The sequence below is a fragment of the Anarhichas minor genome, unplaced genomic scaffold, assembly GCF_050575085.1.
Source record: "Anarhichas minor isolate MPS153535 unplaced genomic scaffold, ASM5057508v1 ptg000160l, whole genome shotgun sequence".
Taxonomy (NCBI): domain Eukaryota; kingdom Metazoa; phylum Chordata; class Actinopteri; order Perciformes; family Anarhichadidae; genus Anarhichas; species Anarhichas minor.
In genome coordinates, this window is record NW_027466606.1 from 30,977 (window position 1) to 57,272 (window position 26,296).

The following is a 26,296-nucleotide window of genomic DNA, read 5'->3' on the forward strand; positions in this document are numbered from 1 at the left end:
GATTCATATTTTGGTACACAATCACTTTAAACAGACTATTGAAAACTTTCCTAAAAGTAAATGACTATATTTTTGCCCCTAAAAATGGATATAGACTAACCGTATTGTATAGTTACACTGAATCTCCTACTGTCAGTTTATAATCTACTGTAATTTAAAGGCGCAGTTCACCCCAAAATCAAAAACACATATTCTTCCCATCAATAGATTTTTACTGTTAGTTGCCTTGTTTCGGAGATATCGGCTGTAGAAATGTCTGCCTTCTCTTGAATATAATGGGACTGTAGTGACCGTTGCTTCCCAATAAAAAAGTCACTACGGTTGCTGAAATGTTTGTTCTGACGCATGCCATAAATAACGAAGTCCAGTTTCCAATATAGGCATTTTATTTCTCACATAATCAGAGTTCCACCACTTTCTCTTCAGTTATCCATTTTCTCCATTAACCAATAAATCATAACATTTACATTCGTTAAATGTGCACGGTCAAAAACTGTTTGCTTCTGCCTATTAGCAACAACCTGTGTCCAAAGACCCCACTGATTATATTACCTGTGCTCTGATTTACACCGGCACTATGCCCCCATGTGGTGGGAGGTTGTACAAAAACAAAAACAACAAAATGGCTCTTTCAGGGACTATATGGCACTCGGCTTGTGGTGCTCAAAGCTCCAAAAGACACATTTGAAAAACTGAAATCACAATTTCTGGAAAGAGACATTGCCGCTGAGGTTGTTTTTGTTCGTTTTAGTGGATGACCTCGAAAGAGAACTGCACCGATTTAGTATCGACTACTAACTTTTTAAGACTTCACTTGGAAAAGCAATTTGAATGACCTGCACCTGACACTTTTAATATAAAAAATATATATTCATCAACAGATTAAGAAAGCCTGCAAAACATACTTTGTTTAATCAAATGTAGCCTATACAGCACCAAGAAAAAAAGGCCGTTTAAAAACAGAGTTACAAAGTAGTAATATTCACAGAAATGTGGAGCTGACACGGGTAATACCCGTCTCAGCCCAAATCGGCAATTAATGGCACAAAAATATTCTTTTGAGAAAGATAAAATATACTTGTTAGAGTTTGAGGATGATTCAGTACAAAACTGGAAATGACTAAACACTAAATGGCGCTGTAACACCATTAACTGCATGTGTAAATAATGAATGTTGAACATGATCCACATGGTCCGTCGGGGCTCACAGCAGGTTCAAATTATCCGTCATGACGATCCACACGTCTACAGAGAAAGGAGAAAAAAATGTAAAAGACGTGAGACCGAATGACAGTTACTCAATGCTGCTGACAAAGTTCCCTTTTTTCATTGTGCAGTTAATAAAGACTTAATTTCTAATGGACATTTAATTCTATATTATCACAATATAATTTAAGTGAGAAAGAAAGAGACATTCTGTGACGTTTTGTTGGTTGGAATTTGTTTTTATCCCTCAACTGGAGCATCATAACATAACTTAACGTATTTCATGTTAAATTGGTAGAATCATAAATAGGTACCGATGAATCATTGCAGAGGAAAAACATTGTATTTGATCAGTGCTTACGAAACAGAAGCAGTCCAAAGCGGGAACATTTATTCATTGATGAAGTCACACGCTGTAACGTCACACTGTGATTTACTTACTTCAACCAGTCTGAGGGGAGAGGGAGTTGGCTGGCTGTGTGACTTTCTGCTTCATCTTCTGGTTAAACGCTTCAAGCTTGAAATAAAAGCATAGAAGTGGTTGAACAATACAGAACATAATTCATGTTTTACATTGTTGTAGCAGTGCCGGCATATACAAGAACAGGATAAATGTGTAAAAAAAACAAAATGTCATACGTAGGTGCGGTACTCTATGAGAAAACATTAAATTCCCTTTCTGAAAATGTTGAGAAATCCTAAAGATTGATCAAGCATCTCAGAATCATTCTTAAGGAAAAACCCCTCCTGCCTCATAGTAGGACCTACCGTACACTGACATTCTGTGACATCGCCATTTTACAACACTTTTAGCAGCAAAGTTAAAAATATGATCACATGTTGTAGTTTTCGGACAGTTTCAATTTCAAATACCAACGGAAACATTTGATAAGCAGAAAACAGCACCACTCTTTTGCGTATAGGTTCTATATGTAGATATTATCTATGATAATATATTGTAGACAATAGATAACCGAGTGATTTAGGTTATGTATGCAATAACATGATGCCACGTTTTCTAAGTGGCTTTATCTAACATTATCAAATTAACCAAAAATACATCTGAGGCTATAACACTGGCAAGTGTTCATGATTTAAACAAATGTATACAATATAAACTTGTAGACTCAATCATTTGATGCAGCTCAGTAAAATACACTAGTCAGCTCTATCCATAGTTTTACATATATAAATATATATATAGTTTTACAATGCCAGTTATCCATTTTCTCCATCAGTGCTTCATTTTGCATGTATTGTGCATATTGCACACACAGCGATGGTTTTGCTTGGGAGTGTGGGCACATCGCCATTAGAAGCTTTCTTCATGATAATGGTCATAGAATGGAAAGTGAAAAATAGGCGTAATCATAGAAGCTAGTCTCTATTCAGACATGGTGTAATTTGAATACTATTTAATGAAATGAACATCTCTGATGAACACATTTAGGCCTACTTGCCCAGTAGCCTCTTCATATGCTGATAGTTTATTTACCATGCTGGTTATTCTAGTAATTTATTTAATATTACTGGGGGAAAATGGCTCAGCTTTCACCCGTTTCTGTGATTGCTGGACAGCCTGTATAAGTAGTGACGTTGCATTTATCCAGTTGCCAGATATCTTAGTGTTGTGATCACTTTTATTTCTGGTATTACAGCATTATTGCGATGGGTTGGAGAAGTGAGCGAACCTCGAATGAAATTCACCACAAACATTCTCCCTGCACGATGTCATCTGTGGCGTTTCATTAATTTACTGTTATTCAGCGTTTTAGAGAATATTTCTCCTACATCTGTGACTTTCCACCATTTTCTCTTTCTTCTTTGATTCTAAGATTTTTCTTAGCATTTTGTCACGAGGAGCAGCTCCTTGTACTAGGAAGCTTTATGAATACGCCCCCTCGTCCTAAAGATAGGAAAAACATTTACATCACTAAGAATCATTGGTGATTTCCTACTCTGAGACACTTGATAAATATGGGCCCTGATCCACAAATGAAATGCATCAATTGTTGTTCAGCTCATCATGGCCCAACTTTTCAGCAGATTTAAGTGAAATACTCCGTTGATATATCTTGATAACAAGCATACAGACGAACGGGACAAAACCTCCATTATCTAACTTCACAAAATTAGATGCATTAGGAAGCTGATAAAACCAACATTCCACCAACCTTTTTCCTCAAGTTCGCTTTAATTTCCTTGTCCGTTGGCGGTCGTTTTTCTTCCGACTGCTCGGCTTTAGTGTCATCTTCTTTAAGCTGTGGAGCCTCCACCTTCTCCACCATCTGGATTTCTCTCAGTTGTCGTTGTCTCTTCCATATATTGAATTGCGGCTGCTCAGTGCTGATGACCTGCAGGCAGCGACTGCCTGAAGCAGATCCAGTTTGGCCTTCACTCTTAGACAGATCTGGATTCACAAATAGGTTGATGTCAAAAGAGCCGCGCTGATGTGGGTAATCCACGTTAGGTGCCACTACAGAGCCAGGAAAGCGTTGGTAGGTGTTTTGTGGAATAGGACGCCCGCTAGTATAAAAGAAGGGAGGAATGGCACCCTGAGTAGGTGCCCAGTAAGAACTTAAATCAGCGCTGTTGATGCCACTGTGGTCGGCAGTGTACAGTGAGTCTTGGGGCAAACTGTTATCTGGCTGGGTATACGTATGGTTTTGTTGACACGGATGTTGATAAGAAGAGATTTCTTTGGGGTATTTTTCGCCTTCGTCCTTGTACCTCTGTTCTTCCTTGCTGTCCTCGTTACCGTCATGGCGTGTCAGTCCATCTCCCCTTCTGTCTCTCGAGCGGCTGTGTTCAGACCTTCGTCTCGGTTCTCTGCTGCGCGAGCGCCGACGGCGAGAGGGGCTTGGACTGTTGCTTCTAGAGCTTGATCTTGAGGAGGAGGAGCAGTTACTGTAATGTCTTTGAGAGCCCCTCTGCCGACTCTCCTGCTCTACTCTTGTGTCTTCATGCTTCTTCCCATACAGCCTCTCCTGAGTCCGGTCTGCTAATTTGCTCATCTCTTCCACTTCCAGGCTCAACCCCAGAGATTTAAGAATATTCTGGAGCTGTTCACGCTGCTCGTCCACCTTTGTTTTTTCTTCTTCTTTCTGCTTCACTGCGGAGGGAGACTTGGATCGACTCCGGTCATTCTTCTTCTCGTCATCATTAGGTGGGGAAAGTCTCTCACTGAGGGATCTCTCTTGACTGGGCGGGTCAGATTTCCTCTCTCCACAGCTGCCCGGCAGCGAGGCTCCACTATCCGATTGCTGGCTCTCTCTCCTGAGGGTTGGATCTGACTTGTTCTCTACGCCAGGAACAGGAATGTTGAGGAGCTCCTCACCCAAAGGAAGATCCACACTGTCATCGTTGACAATCCTACTGAGGAAGTCCATGTCCACTCCTTTGTTGAGAACGCTGAGGAAGCGCAGGAAACCCTCGTTGACGCTGTTCTCGTTGTCTGGTGAAGTAATGCTTGGGCTGGAAGGAGGTGGTGTGAGGTCAGGGACCTGGGACAAATCAGATTAACAGAAGTATTACTCTTTGTTAAAAACAATTCATGAAGACATAAACTAATTAAAACCAGACGATCAACTGCTGAAAGTTTGTATGTTTTTATCCACTTTCTTTCCAAGTTTCTTACCAAACAACAATTTTATACTGAAAGAACAATAATTAATCAAAACCTCCTATTGTAGCATCACTAAAATAAACAACCCAATAACTTTTTTTGATTTATAGAAGGCACCGTCTGTTAAGAAATCTTGATTTCAGTATGAGATTATTTATGACATCAAATATCATCCATTATTTTGGTCCTTTTGGACGGAAGGTATAGCTAGCACAAAAATTACAATTTGGGATTAAACCCTCCATCTCGTTTACATCATCAAGCTTACGGTGCCCTGGGAGGATGCAGTGGAGGAGGCCTAGGAGCGCAAGAAACTGAGATACGCTGAGCTTGCAGCCGACGCTCAACAACATGGCTGGAAAGCAATGGTCTGACTGGAGTTGAGGTAGGCTGCCGAGGGATCACAGCCACATCAACATCAAGGCTACTCTGGGAGATGCGAGTCTGAGGCAAGGCCCACCGACAAGCAGTCAAAAGGCTCCCTCTACCCCCTCTTTACCTAGGGGTTCACCAGGGTGCTTAATCAAACAGAAGACCAACCAAAATTGCAAATAACATTACAAACCTCGATGCTTGCTGGCAAAACAAATGGATCGCTACATCTCCGCTTCATTAGTGCCTTCACTCTGAGCTTCAGAGGATGGTCGTCCTGCAGCAGACCGTCTTTGCTCAGGCGGGATGAGTTCATTCTCTCTTTGGGTGAACGGACCTGAGAAAAAAAAAAAACGAGGCAATACAATAAACTATAATATTATCTGGAAAACAGCTGAAGCTGTAAACACTGATTCTCAAAGTAAAATAATGATCTAAAGCAGCAGATTGGTTACCTGATTACTCACCTTTGACAGACAGCTGGCAGGATGTTGTTGCTGTAAAATCAAATTCACCCTGTCTCTAAGAGTTGCACCGATGCATGATGCTGATTCATTGCAGGAAAAGTCTGGAGACGTTGTGCTCTTCACAAACGGTTCAACTGTTTTCAAGGCAATAGCAGCTTTCTTAAGTAGTATTTGCTCCTCTATCTCTCTCAGCTCTTTCCGCTTTCTTGCCAGCTCTGGATCCTCTTCATCCATTTCAAGGGCTTCTCCATCTGCGTCCTCAACTTCTGAGTCCTGAGTGTAAACGTTGTGCAGGGGAAGACTGAGTTCCTCCCATCCCATGCTGCTTTGAGTTTCATCAGCAGTCCGTCTTGCATATTTGCAGAAAGTGTGCCACTCCTCATTGGTGACTGAAGCATTCTCCATGCTGTTGTAGACATCATTCTGGTGATTTGGACTCAGACTTCTCTGGAATGAGCGAACAGCACCGTGATCCCAGTCGAGTGGATTCATCCTTCAGCCACTTTCTCTCACGGTGTATGCAGTCAGTGCACTCTGCAGAGTAGAAACAGTGTGCAGAGATCACTGTGGGATATTCACAACAGACCTGTGTGTGCATAAACCAAACTCTATGTAAGATGGTGTGATATAACAGGTAACGATAAGTTAAACACTGTGTTTAGATAGCTTAGGCTCGCAGCTAACAGATTGTTTACCTACTACTGCGACTCAAACTGCCCGTTCCTCTGTCCAATCGCGGACAAAGGGGTTGTTATTTTAGGGGGTGTTACTTCGAAAACGATGTTCTTGAAAAGCGAAATGTCAAAACTGACCTTTAGTAAGCTTCAGGAATAGGTAAGGACACTCGTTAGTGTTGAAAATTAGCTTGAAGTGAGGAAGAGTGGCTAAGAATGCTGTTACTGCTTCGGTGGTGTTGAAAAGTGGATGTTAACAGCGCCCCCTGCTGGAGGGAGTACCGACACCACAGTGATAACTCGGCTAATGAGTAAAGGCCATTTACAAGGTGTTATTGTTGTGCAACGACATGCAGTTTGTAGTCCAATTTTGCTACCTAAGAAAAACATTTAAAAAGTAGAAATAACATAAATGTAAAGGCTGAATTTAGGAGTCTAACAGCCTAAAGGAAAGAAGCTGCTCTGAAGTCTGGTGGTATCCCTGCTGATACTTCTGTATCTCTTGCCAGAAGGCAGCAGGGTGGACACGTTGTAGCTGAGGTGGGCAATGTCTTAATATCCTTTGGGCTCTTCGCTGGCCCCTCTTGACACCAATCGGTAGATGGGTACCATCATGTGCACATCCTATGCCAGTTTGTCATGTTTCCAGTCAGGATGCTGAAAAGGTGTACAGCCTAGCTGCGTAACCGATACCCTCCCCCACCTCCGCACGGAGCGCTGGGAGACGGCTTGTCCAATAACCTCTGACCTAGGTAACCGAACGCACCCCCCAAAATTACACGCGAGGCCGTCCTAGCCTGCTTAGAGGGGCGATAACCAGGATAACTAAATACCACTAGCCACCGTCGTATCACTTATTTCAGGCTAAAAACGTCGGTCTCCCCGACAGCCGGATATCAACGGATTTAGGTGTGTGTGTGTGTGTGCAATAGGTGTGGGAGGACTGGATGTACACCAGGGTGGACCCGCTCTCTTGAGTCACCCCTGGAGGAGGAACCCTGTGTTGTTGGGAACCTCGCTTGGTTGTTAAGTGCAGCTTCAAGACCCTGGCCCTAACACCCCTAACTTAACGTTCCTATTGCTTCTCAATACACAACCGCTAGCGTTTAAACATTATCATCAACACTGCAACATCACATGTGATACATCAGCAGAGCTTCAACATCAATTCTCATCAAAAGTCTAAGTCTACACAAATTGAAAAACAATTATCAATTTTCATAGCAGAGCTATGAAATCGGTCTGAGCCAACCGAGTTAGTAAATCACAACACTTATCTTATCCTTATGTTTTAACAGCAATAACATTTACATTCTATGTCTAATCTAAATTCTTACTGTCAGCCTATCGCAGGAGAAGAGCACTCTTACCTTTAGGCGACTACGGGAACCCCAACAGAGATGAGCAACACTGGACTTTGGTCGGAATGCACAAAATACAGACCGGTTTTATTTGGTTTTCACAAAAAGTAAAATATCGAATTACAAAAACTGAATATCGGAAAAGTTCTTACAAAATGTCAAATTCTCTAGAGCATGCACCTCACCGGAGTCATCAACTCGGTCTTCACGTAAGCCTCGTTCTCCTCTCCTCTCCATCCTTCATGTCCATATATGGTAGACAACAGGTCCTTCTCAGATCATTTAACGAAACAGTACAAGTATTCATTAACTTTTGACAGGCCTAATTTAAAGTTTAGACAACTTCCCCGTTAACCCCTCTTTTCTGAGGAAGGGGTGTAATGGGAACATGTGATATATGCTTCTGACCGCCTGCCCCCCTTCTTTATGACCTCGAGAACAAGTACTCATCGTATCTTCCCGTGTTCTATGCCTTAAGGATACAATGCACATTTTATGTGCCTGATGTTACCCAGATAGTTTATCCTATACTTCACTAATTTTACGGCCTGCCCGGTGTGGCGCAGGATGCTTCAATACATAGGCCCCATTGAACAGGGTGTCTCTCTGACTAACTGACTAATTTAATTTTGCTTACACATATATTCAGCATTATAATTCTCACATGATTATATTTTGATAAAGGATATAAAGTCACACATTAAATCAAAATCATCCTTGAACCATCTCAACACAGTATGGGAATACAAGGAACGATGTAAGTGTCAGCCAGATGCTCAAACTCTATGATACCGTCATTACGTTCTTTCTTTGTCTTGTCTCTCGCCCCCCACAGGCTGAGAAGTGTCATTTAGAGTATCAGAGTTCATCTGCAGTTTGCACCAGCACTACAGCCTTCTCCTCGATACAAGTATTTGTTTAATCATAGTTACATTAAATCGACTAATCAACTGACGTATTCATTATTTTAACACCAAGATAGTTACTAGGGTGTAGCGTGTCTCGGACATTATTGGTGGATACCTCAACAATGCTTTCTATTGATCCTCTGTAAAAGCTAACAAGAATTGGAGCACAGGAGCTTTGCCGTCTTCAGTTTCCTTAAGAAATACAGCCATTTATGAGCTTTCTTGTTGTGTGATGACCATGTCATGTTGTTTGTGATGCTGATTCTCAGGAAGTTAAAACTATTCACTTGCTCCGCGTCAGCTCCATTCATGTAGAGAGGTGTGTGTTCTCATGTTCCTCTCACCAAAGTCTAAAATCATTAACATGTCCTATTCATCGTTTGTCTAGAATGGTATCTATACAAACTATGCGATAATATATGTAATGTATGGTGAACCTGCTTGGTATAGAAATGGATCAATTAAAATTAAACAATTTTCCAAACCATGCAGTGTTGTTTTCCAAGATCCTGATTGGTCCCACTCTGATGTTGCAGTCTTCTCAATAACTGAATGTATTGTGCTGCCTGCCATGGAGGGTCGTTTTAAATGTTGTACGTGACGGTCCCATCCAACGTTTCCTTCTTCTGAGAACTGCTTTTTTCTTCACAATATAGTCAACAAAAATTGGTGCAATTAAACATCTCTCAGCAATTTACTTACAATCATTGCATTTAATATTATGCTATTCAAATATTTACATAATTTTCTGCATGTGTATAAAAAGAGAAAAGAAAATAGCTTAACTAAGAGTACAGCACAGCACATTTTATAGATCATGTGTTGGCCAAAACCCTCTGAAGATCGAAATATCATGATGCCATTTCATGATAATTCTGACAAAAAGACTTCTGTTGACAAATATAACCTCAGCAAAAATTCTAATGTATCAAATCATGGCTTTAAAAACAAAATCAAGAAAACTAAATGTTCAGAGATCAATAAACACTTTTTTCCACAGTGGTTCTCGTTGGAGTGACATTGTGTTTCGGGTGTAAGAACAATAGGCGGGCAATGGACAGAGTTCCAGGTATGTCAATAAACCTGAGGCCTGTTTATTTCCTTGTCCGTGTTATGTATTGCCTTGTTTGTTGCTGTCGGACAGGATGCTTGCAGATGTTCAATATTCATTTCATCAATGGGTGTTTCGTGTTGTTTTTTTGGTGAACTCTGTGAAGGCCCAGCTGTTTATTTTATGAAGATATTTTACTATTCCCCAGAGAGAAAAGACAATTTGTTTTTGCTATATCAGTCAGATTTTTAACCTATGCAGTTGTCTTCATCCAGGCTGTTTGGTCTGTTTGGTTTTAATGACTTGCAAACAGCGGGGCCTTGACAGTGGTTTCCATTTTTCCGAGTGGTACAGTGCTGGGTCTATACCCGGGAAGTAAGAATAGGGATGACTCATGTGCTGTGTTTCAGCCAGTACTGCTGGAAAGATACTTACAGGTGGGACCTGGGGGGAGGGGAAGAAGGGAGGCATGGGAGGCCAGAAAAGCCTGGGTCCAAGGTGAGGCAAGTTAGGAGGAGGTGGGTATGGCAGCGATGAACAGTTTACTGGAGGGTACATCGGCATTACAGGTGTAGGAGATGGCTTTAAGAAAGTGTATGCCGAATTTTGAGGAAATGCAGCCGTGCTTTCCTTGGAGTAAGTTTCACATTCGTCACTCTCCTGTAAAGTGATACTGGTGCTATTCTGGCCATATTCAACACCCTCGTGCACCTGTACTTGGTGTACCTCGGCTACATCACTCTGAGTGCTATAGGAGTCTTTTTTCTTGTAATATTCCTGATTTAACGGGCTGGAACTAGATCTGCTGGATGATGATGATGATGATCTACTGTGTGGTCGTGGTGAAAACGCTTGCCTGGTATCTCTTTCCCTGCTTCCTCTACGATGGCGGTCACTTTCCTTCTTTCCATATAACCGCTCTTGGATCCGATTGGACATTTGGCCCAGTTCCTCGGATCCTAAATTCATGCCAATGGCCTGCAAAACATCCTGCATTTGCCTGTGCTTATGCTCATCTTCAGGTGTCTGTGTTGTCTTTTCTTCTTCTGCGGGAGATCTGGATCTACTGTTGGAGTAGCTTTGCTCTCCGTCTCTCTTTTGCAGAGACTTCTCATCAGACAGAGACCGCCCCTTTGGGCTGAAGGACCTGTGACGAAGCTGTGAAGAAGCCCGTCTCTGAAATCCTTCGCTCTCACTCCAGTGTCTGGTATTTTGGTGGCTTCCCTGTTGCCCTCCGGCATAACCGGGAGACCAGGGATGATCAGTATTCACGAAAGAAGATGTAGAACTCGGTGGATCGCCCACTTCTGTGGAGGTCTGAGTCACTATCTTGGTGAGCGTTTCGACGTTCACACCCTTGTTGAGCACATTGAGGAAGCGCTGGAAACCCATGAGGGACTTCTGCTCAGGAACAGCAGGACTTTGGTTGGTGACGTCACTCTCAAAAAACTGATGGGAAACACACAGAAGCAACCGCAGTTTATGGAAACACTATCTGCATTATTTATTTGACAAATAAATGTGTAGAATATGGAACTACCACCTATGAGAAACTAAAAACACACACACAAATCACTTTGACTATGTAATGATTTGACAGCTCAGGAACTGTCTCCAGTAGCTGGAGGACACAGTGATCCGGTTTGTAAAGACATTTACGGTGACGTCCTTCTCTTTGACACTCTACCATTAATATTTGGGGTATATTATGACCACACATCATGGTCTAACAATGACATATCCATCCTATCTTATGTGGAGATGCTACAAAAATCAAATACTGCAATTGTTTTTCAATCCTTCACTTAACTACGAAATCAGTTCCTACAGTGGAGGCATCAATAGTGGGAACACAAAAACATTCAACTTAAAGGCAGTGGCGGAAGAAGTATTCAGAACTTCTACTTAAGTTAAAGTAGTATCACCAGATAACCAATAGAGATGTTACAAGTAAAGGTCCTGCATTCAAGATTTTACTTGAGTAAAACGTACAAAAAGTATTAGCATCAAAATATACTTAAAAGTACCAAAAGTACTCATTATTTGGAAGGGGCCATTTCAGAATAACATGTATCATATTATTATATTATTTAATAAATGTGTTCATCACTTTATTTTTGCAGCTGGTAAAGGTGGACTTAGTTTTATTTACTGTATTTAATGCTGGGTAGCTTATTTATAAAGTGTGTGTGTGTTGAATGCATTATTATTATTATTATTATTTGTACCCCAAGTGAAATCCGGTGCACATGTCACTGAGGATAAAGGTAACAAACCCACCTGTCCACAAGATCCATTCAATGGAAACCTTGCTGTATTTTGAAGATGCTCCTCATGATCCGTAGAGGGGCTGTCATTCCTCTCTCTAGGTTTGACATAACTCTGTTTGACACAGAGGAACATTTTATTAAACTACATTAAAAATAAGCTTTCACCGTCCTTACAGTGACACTAATACATTGTGACTAACCTTAGAGCGATCTCGCGATCGCTTCCTCTCTTGTGAACAGTCTCGGCTCCTTTCACGACCCACTCTATCTTTGTAATATCCAGACGATTGTCTGTCATGTTGTTGCTTATAGGTGAACCCCTCATGCACATATTTGTGTCTGGAGTCTTGAGGTGTTTTCCTGTATTTGAAATCCTCTTCCTGTGGTAGCATTTGTTTAAAGTCGTTGGTCACGTGTGCACGTGAAAAACTGTCGGGTGACAGCCTGTTTGTATCATCCTCAGGCTCAAGCCTGTATCTGTTATCATCTCTATCATCCTCTGTAAACCTTTGCCTTTTCTTTTCAAAAGTACCCCAATCAGGGGAAGACATGAGTCTCCTCGCTGAGCTCTTTCTGCTCAAGTCTCTGTTAAATGAGTCTTTGCTGTACAGCATCCTAAGCGACTCACTGTACTCTATACTTCTGCGTGTCCTCTTTTTGCCTCTTTTTGCATTTCCACCATATTTCTGATAGGAATCCTGCGATACATCTCTGTGAGGTTCATGCCTTTCTTCCCGTCTGTGATCATAGTCGTCCCACAGCCTTGAACTTCTGTCGCTGTATTGCCGCCCGTGACTGTGCTCAGACCTGTTTGACTGCATAATCTCACAGCAACTCCAGCAGCGGAGTGGATGTCAATGCCTGCAGCGAAAAAAAGACAAAATGAAAAATAGCTTTGAAATCACGAATTAAAGAGTTCAGAAAGATTAATATGCCAAACCTAGATAATGCATATTGAATAATCACATAGAGGACCAACAGTATACGACTGAATCATACTTAATGTAGCTTTAAGTGACACCATAGCATGGATGTGCACACCCTAACTTGCTCTCGCCCATGCTTAGTCCAAAAACTCTCCGTCACACTTGCTCATGAAGGAATCCCTAAAAGTCATACAACATATTTAAGCACATATAACTATTATGCGATTCATAGAGGGGACCAAAAGTAAAATGTATCTTCAAATGTGGCAAGATGTTGAGAGGGGATGAAACATTGGTCGTTAACATCGTCAGCAGGTGTCAAATCATGAACGAACGCTAGTTAAAATGAGTAGATTTTCACTCCAGATTACAGAAACAACGATTGACTTCAACTACATGCGCATAATTCAGTACAATTATCCGCCGTCCAGTGTTGAAACATAAGATTTTAATGGAGAAGTTAGCCTCAGTAGCTTCAGATCTAACGTTAACATGAGCTTGGCTGGCTAGCTCTACTGGTTGTTAGCTAACTAGTAAATTAGGTAGCCTGCTACATAGTAGCAGAGTGTATCTTGCTTGCGTTAGTTAGCTTTTGCTAGTATATAAATAGGAAAAATCACAATTTATTATCATCAAAAAGGGAATTATTTCCATCTAGAATCAACACATTTACCCTCTCGTCCTGGTGTAACTGTTACATGGAAGCTAAGGTGCAGGGAGCAGCTGTTGGTTAGCAATCATCAAAACAGCGTTGGCTAACGTTAGCATCCTGGCGTTAAATTACCTTTTCCGTTGGACGACCCCACTTTCTTTAAGGGGATGGACAGATGAAAATGCTGAAACTAGGCTCGGCAATATGACAAAGGCTTGACAACAACAAATAGTTTAGCACTTGGCTAACATTTGTCGCCAAGTTGGTGTACCTCGCTCACCACCAAGCCGTCATGTTACCCTCCTAGACAGTCACAGAGATTTAAATTGCCGCCACCTCCTGGAAGGAGTGTGAACAACCGAACATAATGCTTCGTCTTCTTCTTCCTTGGGTTCATCCATTGGCGACTGGTAAACTAGCTTATAGGCGCATTAGCGCCACCTATTGGACTGGAGTGTCAAACAGCCGATAGGCTGAAAACAACCTAATGCTACAGGGGAAATCCACCCAAAAATCCCCCTGCAAGTTAAATAAAGAAAAGCAAATTAGCCACTATGGCTGCTGTCATATAGCTCCAGGGTTTTTCACCGTTTATGGTTCAAGAAAGGTGTTACATTTTACAATTTAAACAGAGCTGCACATTATTAGTGAAGTAATGCGTAACTGTCTATCGGCCTGTTTGTATTTATAGAAGACACTTTGACATGTCACATTAGGAAAAGCACAAGTGTAAATCATAAAATCAATAATGGCCAAATGCCTTTTAGCAGTTTTAGGTTCGGGTCCATAAAGGAACAGGGTGTAGCACTTAGGGGGACTATTATACTGCCATGGCTTGAATGGGACACTTGAATACAATACATGAAGCAGTTGGACAAATCAAAAATAAAAACCCACTTTATATCACTTTGCAATTAATGTCAGGGAGGTAGTAGTGACATAAATCCCCCAAATAATGCATACTCCACTTCTCTTTCAAGCAAGGCAGAGTAATGATAAAAATAAATAGGATGGAGACAGAAGTTGAATTCTTAATATTAATGCTGTGTATTGCTGTCAAAAGCGCTGTTTGAGTCTGGACAGAGGGCTGAGACAGAGAAAATGTAAAGGAGACGTACTCCAGCATTACCAATACCAACAGCCGTACAAATACAGTGGCCAGGAAGCTCACAACAGACACAGAACAGACTATCCACATTCTTTATTAGATATTTCCCTACAGGTAGCCATCAAATGACAACCCATTCATTTGCAACAACAACAAAAATGTTAAACAAATGCCACGCTGCATTTGTGCAACTTCACACAGCTCTACATAGATGTGTAGTCTACATCATTATACTCACGAATAAAGGTGCACTCTTTGCTCCATGGTTGATACAGATGATACATTTGCTCCAATCAGAGCAGTTTCGACATTTAGTCTGTGTTAATCATGGACGTGTGTTGTGTGAGTGAGGCAGAGCCCAATCTGATGAGGAACACAGGGTTTTCAACAGACCGGGGGCCTTCTCCTGCAACTCTGCTAGCGTTAGGGATGTCCACCTGAGGGCGCTGTAAAACACAACAGTTGAACACAGCACACAGGTTAAGCACTTAATGAGCTTTGCTGGGAACACAGTCACATTTCCACACAGGGCTACTTCTATTTCTGCACGCAAAAATGGCAAAGGTGTTAAAGCAGCAGAAATTATCTTAAAAATCATCATCTAATTGTGTTTGATTCAGATATTATCTAGTGTGTTCTTAAGTCATGCAAGGACCCTACATAAGTTAACACAACACATGGAAATTACTGACTTTAGCTCAACTCTTCCTACTTTTATACAATTTTTTACTGGTTTATGTCCAGACCCAATGTATTCTTTAATCCATATTGCTACTGAAAGTCTATTCTATCATAGTCATGGATATTTATCACTATATTACAGTAATCGTCTCTTCAGGGTTTGAGTTTCTCCGCTCCCAAGTTGCAGTCTAAAGTTTTCCCTTCACAACAGGAACACATTCATGCACGGTACAACATCACATACAGCTCCTGAAGCCTCCCACCTCCTCATTGGTAGAACTTTATTTCTGTGTCCACGGAATCAAAAAACAAGTCCCCCAGTTCTTCTCCTGATATCTCTCCACTCAGTATGGCTGAAATCTCACTCAGACACTGCGACTCCAGTTCCCTCAGAATCTCAAAGACAGCTGAACCCTCGTCCTGACACACAGAGAGGAAAAGACAGAGAGATGTCAAAATAACCGTAAGAACTGGGTCAAATAGTATTTGCATAGTGTATGTTTTAACATGCTTAAGCAATGGAGTCATTGAACTGAATCCTAAACTATGGACAAGTCCTTGTATTTAATATCACGTACATTTACGAGAATCCAGATCTCACTCTTAGCCTTTTGAAAGTCCTGAGTGAAATTCAACCAGGCGTCTGTGGTGGGAGATGCAGACTAAATGACAGTAGTTGAGCACCAGCTATCATACACCTCCATTTACTCGACAGGCTAATCTGGGTGTCTACATACTCTTGTTGCTCACCCACACAGCAGGCAACAGTCGTGTTTCAATTCCACACTCCATACTGATGATGTACAAAATGTATAGACTAATTGCCTGAGTATACTGTTCCGCAGTAAGTTTGCAAAAATAAAATCTATCCACTTAACTACTTTGTACAAAATATAAAATGATGAAATCCATGCACCAAAATACATCAAGCAAACGTTGAAATGCCACAGCCAATCAAACTTCACTAACTTTACAAAATTACAGACGCCCTGAGAGGCAAGTGAGAAAAATAAGTCTGATCTAAATAGACTTATCTCCTGTCTATGACTCAAGAACAGGTAAAAAAAAGGTTACTTTTCTTTCATCTGGGTAAGCAGATGAAAATAAATACATTTGACAGGTGAAAAAAGTGTTGGTTGTTGTAATACTCACACTAATATTACGTGTTTGCAAGTTATGTAACATTACTGTCATATCTTTCTATTCGCTAGAAATGTATTTGCTCTTAGGGAAAACATGAATGTGTTTAGTCCTATTTATAATGTGGAGTAGAGGTGCACTTTGGCCTCTTGTCGTTGAAATTAGTATTAAAACAACAAACACTTTACAGAAAATGATCCTGACAAACAAAGAAAAATCTAACCGGCAGCTTTTTTCCCCATCTATTCACACATTCATTTTTTTAAGGAACAGAAAAATTATCTTGGCAAGCACTTTTGTTCACCTTCTCTCCTAAACACAGGAGAGAAACATATTTATATTATTTTTTTGGATTGATTTTTCAGACTACTGTTTGCAAGGTTAATAATGAACTTTTATACTAACTTGTAAGCCAACATGTACTTAAAGGAACAGTGTGTAGCACTTAGAGGGATCTATTTGCAGAAATGGTATGTTTTCTTTAGTGTATAATCATCTGAAAATAAGAATTGTTGATTGAGCCGTTTTATCTACAGTGGGTACGGAAAGTATTCAGACCCCTTTACATTTTTCACTCTTTGTTTCATTGCAGCCATTTGCTAAAATCAAAAAAGTTCATTTTATTTCTCATTAATGTACACTCAGCACCCCATCTTGACAGAAAAAAACAGAAATGTAGAAATTTTTGCAAATTTATTAAAAAAGAAAAACTGAAATATCACATGGTCATAAGTATTCAGACCCTTTGCTGTGACACTCATATTTAACTCACATGCTGTCCATTTCTTCTGATCCTCCTTGAGATGGTTCTACTCCTTCATTGGAGTCCAGCTGTGTTTAATTAAACTGATTGGACTTGATTAGGAAAGGCACACACCTGTCTATATAAGACCTTACAGCTCACAGTGCATGTCAGAGCAAATGAGAATCATGAGGTCGAAGGAACTGCCCAAGGAGCTCAGAGACAGAATTGTGGCAAGGCACAGATCTGGCCAAGGTTACAAAAGAATTTCTGCAGCACTCAAGGTTCCTAAGAGCACAGCGGCCTCCATAATCCTTAAATGGAAGAAGTTTGGGACGACCAGAACTCTTCCTAGACCTGGCCGTCCAGCCAAACTGAGCAATCGTGGAAGAAGAGCCTTGGTGAGAGAGGTAAAGAAGAACCCAAAGATCACTGTGGCTGAGCTCCAGAGATGCAGTAGGGAGATGGGAGAAAGTTCCACAAAGTCAACTATCACTGCAGCCCTCCACCAGTCGGGGCTTTATGGCAGAGTGGCCCGACGGAAGCCTCTCCTCAGTGCAAGACATATGAAAGCCTGCATAGAGTTTGCCAAAAAACACACGAAGGACTCCCAGACTATGAGAAATAAGATTCTCTGGTCTGATGAGACCAAGATTGAACTTTTTGGCGTTAATTCTAAGCGGTATGTGTGGAGAAAACCAGGCACTGCTCATCACCTGCCCAATACAATCCCAACAGTGAAACATGGTGGTGGCAGCATCATGCTATGGGGGTGTTTTTCAGCTGCAGGGACAGGACGACTGGTTGCAATTGAAGGAAAGATGAATGCGGCCAAGTACAGAGATATCCTGGAAGAAAACCTCTTCCAGAGTGCTCTGGACCTCAGACTGGGCCGAAGGTTCACCTTCCAACAAGACAATGACCCTAAGCACACAGCTAAAATAACAAAGGAGTGGCTTCGGAACAACTCTGTGACCATTCTTGACTGGCCCAGCCAGAGCCCTGACCTAAACCCAATTGAGCATCTCTGGAGAGACCTGAAAATGGCTGTCCACCAACGTTCACCATCCAACCTGACGGAACTGGAGAGGATCTGCAAGGAAGAATGGCAGAGGATCCCCAAATCCAGGTGTGAAAAACTTGTTGCATCATTCCCAAGAAGACTCATGGCTGTACTAGCTCAAAAGGGTGCTTCTACTCAATACTGAGCAAAGGGTCTGAATACCTATGACCATGTGATATTTCAGTTTTTCTTTTTTAATAAATTTGCAAAAGTTTCTACATTTCTGTTTTTTTCTGTCAAGATGGGGTGCTGAGTGTACATTAATGAGAAATAAAATGAACTTTTTTGATTTTAGCAAATGGCTGCAATGAAACAAAGAGTGAAAAATTTAAAGGGGTCTGAATACTTTCCGTACCCACTGTACATACGAAGCCGCCCGTCATTTTTCTACAGTTGCCCAGTAGAGACAAACCAAACACTGACTCACGTCGCCCACTGTAGATCTCCTACACACTTGGCACACGGGAGAAGTTTCAGTTGGTGGCAATCTGCAACCTCACTGTTGGATGCCACCAAACAGTGCACCTGTAATTTTTACACTTTTCAGTGTGAATGCCCAACATACTCAAAAAAACATTGCTTTAAGCAAGTATGTAGTATCGCTGGTTAAAACATATGATAGTCAGCTGAATGGCTTTAATGGAAATTGTCACTTTGTTTTGAAGTACGAATACCTCCCGTGAGGTCATGAGGTAGTCGTGATTGAAACCCTGCTCTTTGGTTTTGAATATGTACTTGTAGTGTGTTAATGTTTAGTCTACACTCTGTCTTGTGTGCACTAACTGTGAGGTCCTGTTGTGTTTTGCTCTGCTCTGGGAGTGTCAGTGTGTCAGTGTGCGACTCGCCTGTAATTTATCACCAACAACTGACCAACTTCCACTCTTAATATAATTGATTCTGCTTTGAATGTATTTTTGAAATGAAAATGAGCTTCCAACTTTGCCAGGATCTGCACATCACAATCATTGACCTAGGTCATCCATCAGTGCCCACCGGGTTAGTCTCCATGGTGCTGAGCGCCACCTGGTGGGCCTTGTACAGGTCATGTCTTCGGTCCACCTGGCTCTGAAAGCGAGGCTGCTTCCTGACAGGGTCGTCTGGGCCAAACTGTGGGGAGACCACCCTCAGCACAGGGGTAGAAAAGTCCGAGAAGATAAAAGGCTTGAATACAGACCTACCAGGGTAAGAGTAGGGACAGGGAAGAGAAAAAGACAGATACAGAAACTCCGTTCGACCCAAAGTGGAGACAGAATGCAGGAAAAGCTACAGATGGGGAGGGAAAGAATATAAGCATTGAAACACCTTCTCAATGTCTGTGTTTAAAATTGAAATGACATTTCAATGACAGGAAATTTAAACTTAATTTAAAGCTTCAACTGATCAATCAGCATATAAGCCACTTTTAGTTTTGTTTTTTCTTAGCCTTTCACTGTCTTTTCTATGTACCTATTGCTGCTTATGCTAACAGCTTTGTTTCTGATGCCATAAAGTTAAAACATATTACTTCCATTTTTCCCCAGACAGAACCCACCACACACCAGGAATACACCCACAATTTAGAATATATAACAATGTGGCAGGTGGCCCCAAGTGAAAAAAAGGGATGTTTTTTTCTAAATAGTGAAGTTTGCAGATATAGTGCTACCTGCAGGAAGAACACAGTTTGCACGTGGTTCAGGCAGGTGGAGTGATGTGGATGTCATGTTGGCGTGGAGGGAAGACAAGAGTGCAGGAACAAATTGGTAGGCTTAAGGCTGTTTTCTTTGTGCAGTGTTTAATCCTGTTGAATGTTTGGTGTTAATTGTTTTCATGTATTTCAGACCCGCCTTCCCTGCTGGGTTGAAGGCGATTGGTAGTCGGTAGGAAAGTAGACCGACGTTTCAGGTTTTCTTAAGTTCAGTCATGTAATATTTAACATCTAATCTGTATGTCATGTATTATTATGAAGCGTTTTTTAAGATTGTTAATATTTGTTTCTCTGCAGAGCATCAGTGGTCCATTAGCTGCTCTTGCTGTGAGACTTTATTTGTTGTTTGCTTGTTGTTTTTTGGGAGGGTTCTTTTGAGTGAGCCAATAGTGGGCGAAAAGATATGGATTTTGCCATTGGGGCAAAATAGTTTTCTTTTTGTTTGTTTTGTTTAACTAACTTTACTCAGGTCAAATCCCAGTCAGGCAGTCAGGGTGTGTTTCAGGTTTGACGTGATTGTTAATTGCTTCCAGTGAAAATAATCATGCCTGTAAACTTTGGAATGTGTTAACTCACTAAGTAGACGTTTTGATTACAATGTGCACTGGCGTGCTATTTGAAGCCAGTCCTTGCCCTGTTAGTGAAAGCTGGAAAGTCAACTGCGAGAAGGTTAAGGTGAGTGGATATAAACCTCCGTAATAAAAACATTCTACTTTTGTCATTCCTTATAATGACATGCAGTGGGTGTAACAATAGAAATGTCAACATTTAGAACATGTTTGTTTCCTTTTGTTGGGAGTGCCTGATGTGAAACAGCTGTGTCTAAACAGCCACTGAGGCACCGTGAAACACATTTTGTAACATTTAAAAGATATACATAACATTGGAACAAAGCTTTGAAAAAGATATTGTAGCTAGGTCAATCAGTTGCGTTGAGCTTATCATTATTTTTGGCCAGATGTAAACATAAAATAATACGTTATTCATATATTTTACCCTTTTGTTTCCCTGATTTTTGAGAATTTCTAAAGAACAGCACACAGAACAGCGCACACGCAAATACAATATGAATCAGTGCTAAAACCTTTCAACAAGAGTTGAATTTGCTACAGTTTGTGATAAAGAGGTTTCCCTATATTATAAAAGTGTTGCATAAGACACAAGTTATTTAGAACAGCACATTTAAAAGCTGTCATGTGAAGGGATTACTACAGTATTGTGTTTCCAGTAGGTGGCTATAAAGTGTGACAGAATAGACTAATTATAATTTAATTCCTGAATATGTTGTGATATACATGGTTTATTATAGTCTTAACAGATGTTTCTAATCTAGTTAGACATACCGGGAGGGGTCTGGGGTGGCAGTGAAGAAGTGGATGCAGGGCATGCTGGTGTCTCTGGGCAGGACAGATACCATGCTGCCTGTGGTGCAGAAACCTCCAGAATCCATGCAGATACCACTGGGCTTGTCCCTCAGAATGGACATCATCACCGCTGCCGTCACTGAGCCTGAGACCAGAGACAATGCAGGAGAGACACAGAAACTGTAACTAATCACTACTGTCTATACCTATCACTGAATGCTGCATGGACAGTAATGTTGAAAGGGGGGTGTCCACAAGCATTCTGGGAAATGTAGGACTTGACCACCCTCACCGTCATGTTGCTGGAGTAGCTCTGTGCCTCCCTTATAGCGCTGTTTTGCCAGCTCCATCCTGGCAGGTGGATTCTCAGGGCTGAACACCCGAGCAAAGTTGAACTCCCCCTCACCGTCCCACCAGCCTTGAGCCTGGGCCACGCCCCGCAGCTCTGGGTGCTCTGCGGTGACCTCAGTCCCGATGGTCAGCTGGTTGGAGATGTTCTTCACACCCTCTGAGAAGAGAGAGTGGCTGTTAGCATGTAAAGACGCAAGTCTCCTACTTATGAGTGCAATGTGTTTGAAATGGCTGAGTGACCATCCGAGCACCCCATGCATAATTTTTGTCTGGTTTAGTCTTTGTCCTGAAAATGCTTTCAGCCATGCTAGTGGTGCGGCTGTAGGAATGAGAGAGGCGGTCTGCTGGTTGTTCCACAACTGAGGTCCGGACTGAAAAATCTCAACTACTGGATGCATTGCCGTGACTGATTTTGGTGATTTGTGACTACAGAAAATCTTTAATTTGTCTTTGGTTTATTGCCACAGCCTGATCAGTAATTTCGTAATGGAGATGGGCACTGTAGTTTTTGCAAATGTTACTCAAACAAGATTAAATAGTGCATTTACTTTAACTATTTTCAACCCTGGATAATACATATTTGAGGCTCCAGTGACTCTGGACTTGTTTAGATGGGTTACAAATGTCACCCCATTTTGCTAATGCAAAACAAGCCTTTGATCTAATCATTGATCTGTCTCAGTCAGTGTTTCAGCTGTTGGTTGTACAGTATACTGTGTACTCTGTATTCTGAGTGCTTTGTAGCTGCATATTGTAATTCACATTTATATATTGTAACTTGTTTCTTGTTGCTTTTGTCTACTGCACAAGTGGTACCTATTGCGTTTTATGTCCGTTGCTATTCCTGAGGTTTCACTCTGTGAATAGCTAAAAGATGTCACGTGCTGTAAAATCTTGCATGCTACAGCATCCAATCAAGTTGCAGGAGAGAACCATGAAGAACTAACATTATGTTACTGAGTGGCAGTTGGTAAAAAATAATTCCAAAACGTGTGGGTCGAAAATTACAGATGGAGACGCAAATGGCATTACATTTGGTTGTAGAACACATTATGACTTCTTTAGGACTCAAAACTTAAAGTTTAGGACTTAACTTGGGATTTTGGGGGAAAGACTTGAAACGTACTTGTGACTTGCAAAAGAATAACCTGGCCCCACGTCTGCTATACATGTACCCTTCACACTGCACCCTAGATTTGTAACCCTCCATGCTTACTTGTGACCTTCTGCGCCACCCACAGCCTCCCAGCAGTTTCCAGGACCCAGGCCTCATTGCGGTCCACCAGGAGGAAGGTGTTGTGGTAGCTGAAGGGCACAGGGTCCTCCTTGCACTGCCCCCCCTGGCCATGCTGCTCCAGGAGGCTGGTGATCACTGTCAGCGCCGACCAGGCACTGTCACCACGCTCCAACCCCAGTCTGATGATCACAAGTCATGCAGGATTACTTCAAAGAATAAAGTCTGTCTCTACAGGGCATTAGTTATGTAGTTATAAATGTTATTCTTTCATTTTCAAGCATGTATCTACTTTGATCTATGTATTTATTGTGTCTTTTTAACGAACAGTGAAGACCAGTTGAGCTTGAAGGCAATGCTTACACGCTCTTCTGCCATGTATTTTAGAGGCAATGATACTGCTATTTTTATATACAGAGATGAATAGATAAGCGATACTGTGCTATACAGTATTTACTACACCTGTCATAACATGCTCACGACAATCTACACACCCTTCCGATCAAAGCCTAAAAGGATTAAGTTAATACTTCTACTGAATATACAAAATCCAAACTGTATTTAATTAGGATGCGGTCAATGGTTGCTTCCAGCCAGCTCTGAAGATTTTTGTATTCATTTTTTTATTGCTGAGATTGGGTAAGCTTTTTTTTAATCCAAAATGATTTGTTTTTAAGCAATACAGTATCAAAAAGGTTTTCTGTGCTCACCTGACAAAGTCCATGCCCAGCAGAGCCTCTCCGGGGACGACGGGCTCTCGGGTCCAGATAGCCTCATTCCCAATGCAGACTCCCTGGTCATTGGCTCCCATTTCAGCGCCCCACATCCAGGCAGGTTTGCTGAGGACGACGGCGCGGGTCTGCTCCACTTGAGGGATCTGGATGTATGTGCACTGCAGACAAAAAAAAATGGAGACTGAGAAAAAAAGAATGCTGTTGTTTAAATGAAGGTCCCTTTCTGCACAAACAATTTCAGTGAAATATGTACCTTATATGCAAAGCGGACACAGATGTATTGGACAAACACTTTCACATCAGTGACACTCAAAGGTCAAAATGACTTTCTATTGCTGTACATAAATGAATCTTATCAGCTCCAGCTTCACACATCTCTATGCAGCAATACCATCAGGTATATGGCCTTTCTACGATATATTAAGGCATCCATTAGTCCCATTCAGAATGAAAAGACAGGGAGACAAAGGTTCCTGGTATTACGAAGTTTGAAGTCAGATTGCATTTTAAGAACAGATATTGGTGAATTTGTGCATGAATTTGCATCACAACTGGTTTGCAAATTTAAACCATTCCCGTGATTAGAATATTTTTTTATTGACTAGAGCAAAAACTGTTATTTGTCTTTTGTCTTTATTATTTTCTATTTTAATTTAATTTAGTTTACAGAACATAATAACCTTTACCTCCACTGTATTTAGGCTGAGGCAGAAATCTCAGAGACAGATATGTCAAAACCTGGACAATTAAAACCCAAACTGCAGGACTAGATACCATTATATCAACTCTGAAATTATTAGTACCAGTGCATTCAAAGATGAAAGTGTTGGGATTTTCCCCTTTTTTTTACTCAACAGAAAAGCCAAAAGAGCTGTTGGAGAAAAACCAGAAGTCAATTAACACATCTGGACAGAACATGTTCCTATATATCATTGCACCAACATCGGTACCATGTCTGATCTGACAGTGTATCAGTCAGTATTTCTTACACTAACAGTGCAACACCAGGGAGAGGTGGAAAGGAGAAAGCATTTAATCAGTGGGTTAAAACCTTTAGTTCCTTTCCCGTAAACATGAACAGGAATGAATGTTTCTCCATCAAGTCTCTTGTATAATATTGTACCATGTTCAGACAGGGTTATTGGGAATAGCAATGTAATATGAGCAAATATATGCTTTGAATCTTTATTAATTAATTGTCTGCAATACACCAGACTGTGGACGTATGCAGTATATCTGCAAACGTGTGTATTTCTTTCAATGATTCATGAGGCCTGTTGTCAGTCAGTTGTACCAGCATCAGATGTGGTGTGGGACTGCAGGAGTCCAGGACTGCTTTACCTCCAGCATGGAGCCTGGAGGGTGAGATTCTGCAGGGTAGTGGGCCACCTCTTGCACCTCATCCCGGGGACGGTCTGCGTTCTTCCCAAAAATAACATGGTCATCGCGAGAGCCAGGAGGTAAAGAAACAAAACAATCACATGACATGGGAACCTCTGCCATCCTGCAATAAAGAAACAATACAAAAATACCCCCGTTAGACGTCCGGGTGGCTCTTGGGGGAGAGTTTAAAGTGGTGACATATAAAATACGCACCGATTCAGCCAAGTAACTGTTGACACAATCGGACTTCGAACTAATCATACGAGTCTGACAGCGCGTTTGACATTCAACCCAAGTGAGACTACACCCTGTTGACCATAATGTGCATGTGTGGAGTCGAGAGGAAAAGTCTCCCTCCATTCCCCACCCAGCTTTTAGCAGAAAGTCAGATTCCGCTGGTGCACTGCCCATCCCTTTCACACAGGGATTAGTCGCAGCCTTGTGCACAGCACTTTATTGACTGTAATCTTCACAAATCCGACCGCCACGTTGGTCTATTGTAGCTCTCGTCGCGCATTTGCGACAATGAATCGCATACAATCCGGAAATAATGTCGCCAAAAAGTGCGCCGATCGTGGATGAAGCTAATTTGGGAGGAGGAGTTAAAAACTCGGGTTTGTGATCAGTGTTTAATACAGATAAGGCCTGAATGAGCAAAGTGCCCACACCGACCGTCACTCCCCGTCTTTCTCCGGAGCAGCGACGCGCCTGTAGCTTCGTGTCATTCCGCCTTTTTTATGGGGGTTTAGTACAACCGTGAAGTTCTGGGCTATGAGTCTGTGAACTAGCTCTAGTCTGCGAATGCTGCTATAGAATTCGTTTACCTTTTTTATTCAATGGTGAGAGCGGGCGGCCGGCTGTGAGAAGGCAGGTTGTAGATACAGAGTCACGTGACCGAGCTATCCAACGGTATGTACTTAAAGGTCTCGTCTCGTCTGGCCACAAGCACAGCTCACCGTCTCACACAGGAGTCCAGTCCACACCTGTGAACGGCTCCCTGACTCGTGATGTAGTTTGTCAGGGCTGCAAACCCCCAGCCAATACTATCCACTCCAGCTCATGGGGAGCCCTCCATGATGCAAGTTTTTATAACCCAGTGTTACTACCAAGAAGTTTTCACGTTCAATTTTTATATGCAAATGAAATAGTAAGAAGATAAATATTGCAAAATATTGTTTCATATAATCATAGCATTAGTTCATGTATGTGTGACTCAAGAGGATGAGCTGAACCTAGCATTCACATTTTCACAAGAAACACTACCAGAGCTGGAAATGTGTACGGCTCTCTCTAGAGT

The 26,296-nt window shown here is 41.6% G+C and overlaps 2 protein-coding genes across 12 annotated transcripts; both read right to left on the bottom strand.

Moving 5' to 3' along the window:
- Positions 1–368: 368 nt before the first annotated feature.
- Positions 369–13,838, bottom strand: LOC142943922 (uncharacterized). Of its 9 annotated transcripts, none has more exons than XM_076085488.1 (11): positions 13,645–13,836; positions 12,135–12,795; positions 11,945–12,046; positions 9,099–11,113; positions 7,891–7,974; positions 7,715–7,759; positions 5,671–6,204; positions 5,397–5,540; positions 3,381–4,709; positions 1,648–1,723; positions 369–1,245 (listed from the first exon to the last, which is right to left on the bottom strand). In XM_076085488.1, the coding sequence occupies exons 7-10, from the start codon at positions 6,160–6,162 to the stop codon at positions 1,649–1,651; spliced, it is 2,040 nt and encodes a 679-aa protein (XP_075941603.1). In that variant the 5' UTR covers positions 6,163–6,204; positions 7,715–7,759; positions 7,891–7,974; positions 9,099–11,113; positions 11,945–12,046; positions 12,135–12,795; positions 13,645–13,836; the 3' UTR covers positions 369–1,245; position 1,648. The 9 variants fall into 9 exon arrangements, 8 of the variants coding, with proteins under 8 accessions (XP_075941603.1, XP_075941602.1, XP_075941598.1 ...); XM_076085487.1 differs by having other exon boundaries at positions 7,858–7,974; XM_076085483.1 differs by having other exon boundaries at positions 7,715–9,256; positions 10,521–11,113.
- An 860-nt stretch (positions 13,839–14,698) lies between these two features.
- LOC142943930 (secernin-2-like) lies at positions 14,699–25,932 on the bottom strand. Of its 3 annotated transcripts, none has more exons than XM_076085502.1 (9): positions 25,824–25,932; positions 24,958–25,120; positions 23,593–23,774; positions 22,865–23,064; positions 21,590–21,805; positions 21,277–21,442; positions 19,240–19,420; positions 15,565–15,721; positions 14,699–15,066 (listed from the first exon to the last, which is right to left on the bottom strand). In XM_076085502.1, exons 2-8 carry the CDS (start codon positions 25,117–25,119, stop codon positions 15,569–15,571), a joined length of 1,260 nt encoding a protein of 419 aa, XP_075941617.1. In that variant the 5' UTR covers position 25,120; positions 25,824–25,932; the 3' UTR covers positions 14,699–15,066; positions 15,565–15,568. The 3 variants fall into 3 exon arrangements, with proteins under 3 accessions (XP_075941617.1, XP_075941616.1, XP_075941618.1); XM_076085501.1 differs by lacking the exon at positions 25,824–25,932 and adding an exon at positions 25,213–25,573; XM_076085503.1 differs by lacking the exon at positions 25,824–25,932 and having other exon boundaries at positions 24,911–25,041.
- Between the last annotated feature and the right edge of the window lie 364 nt (positions 25,933–26,296).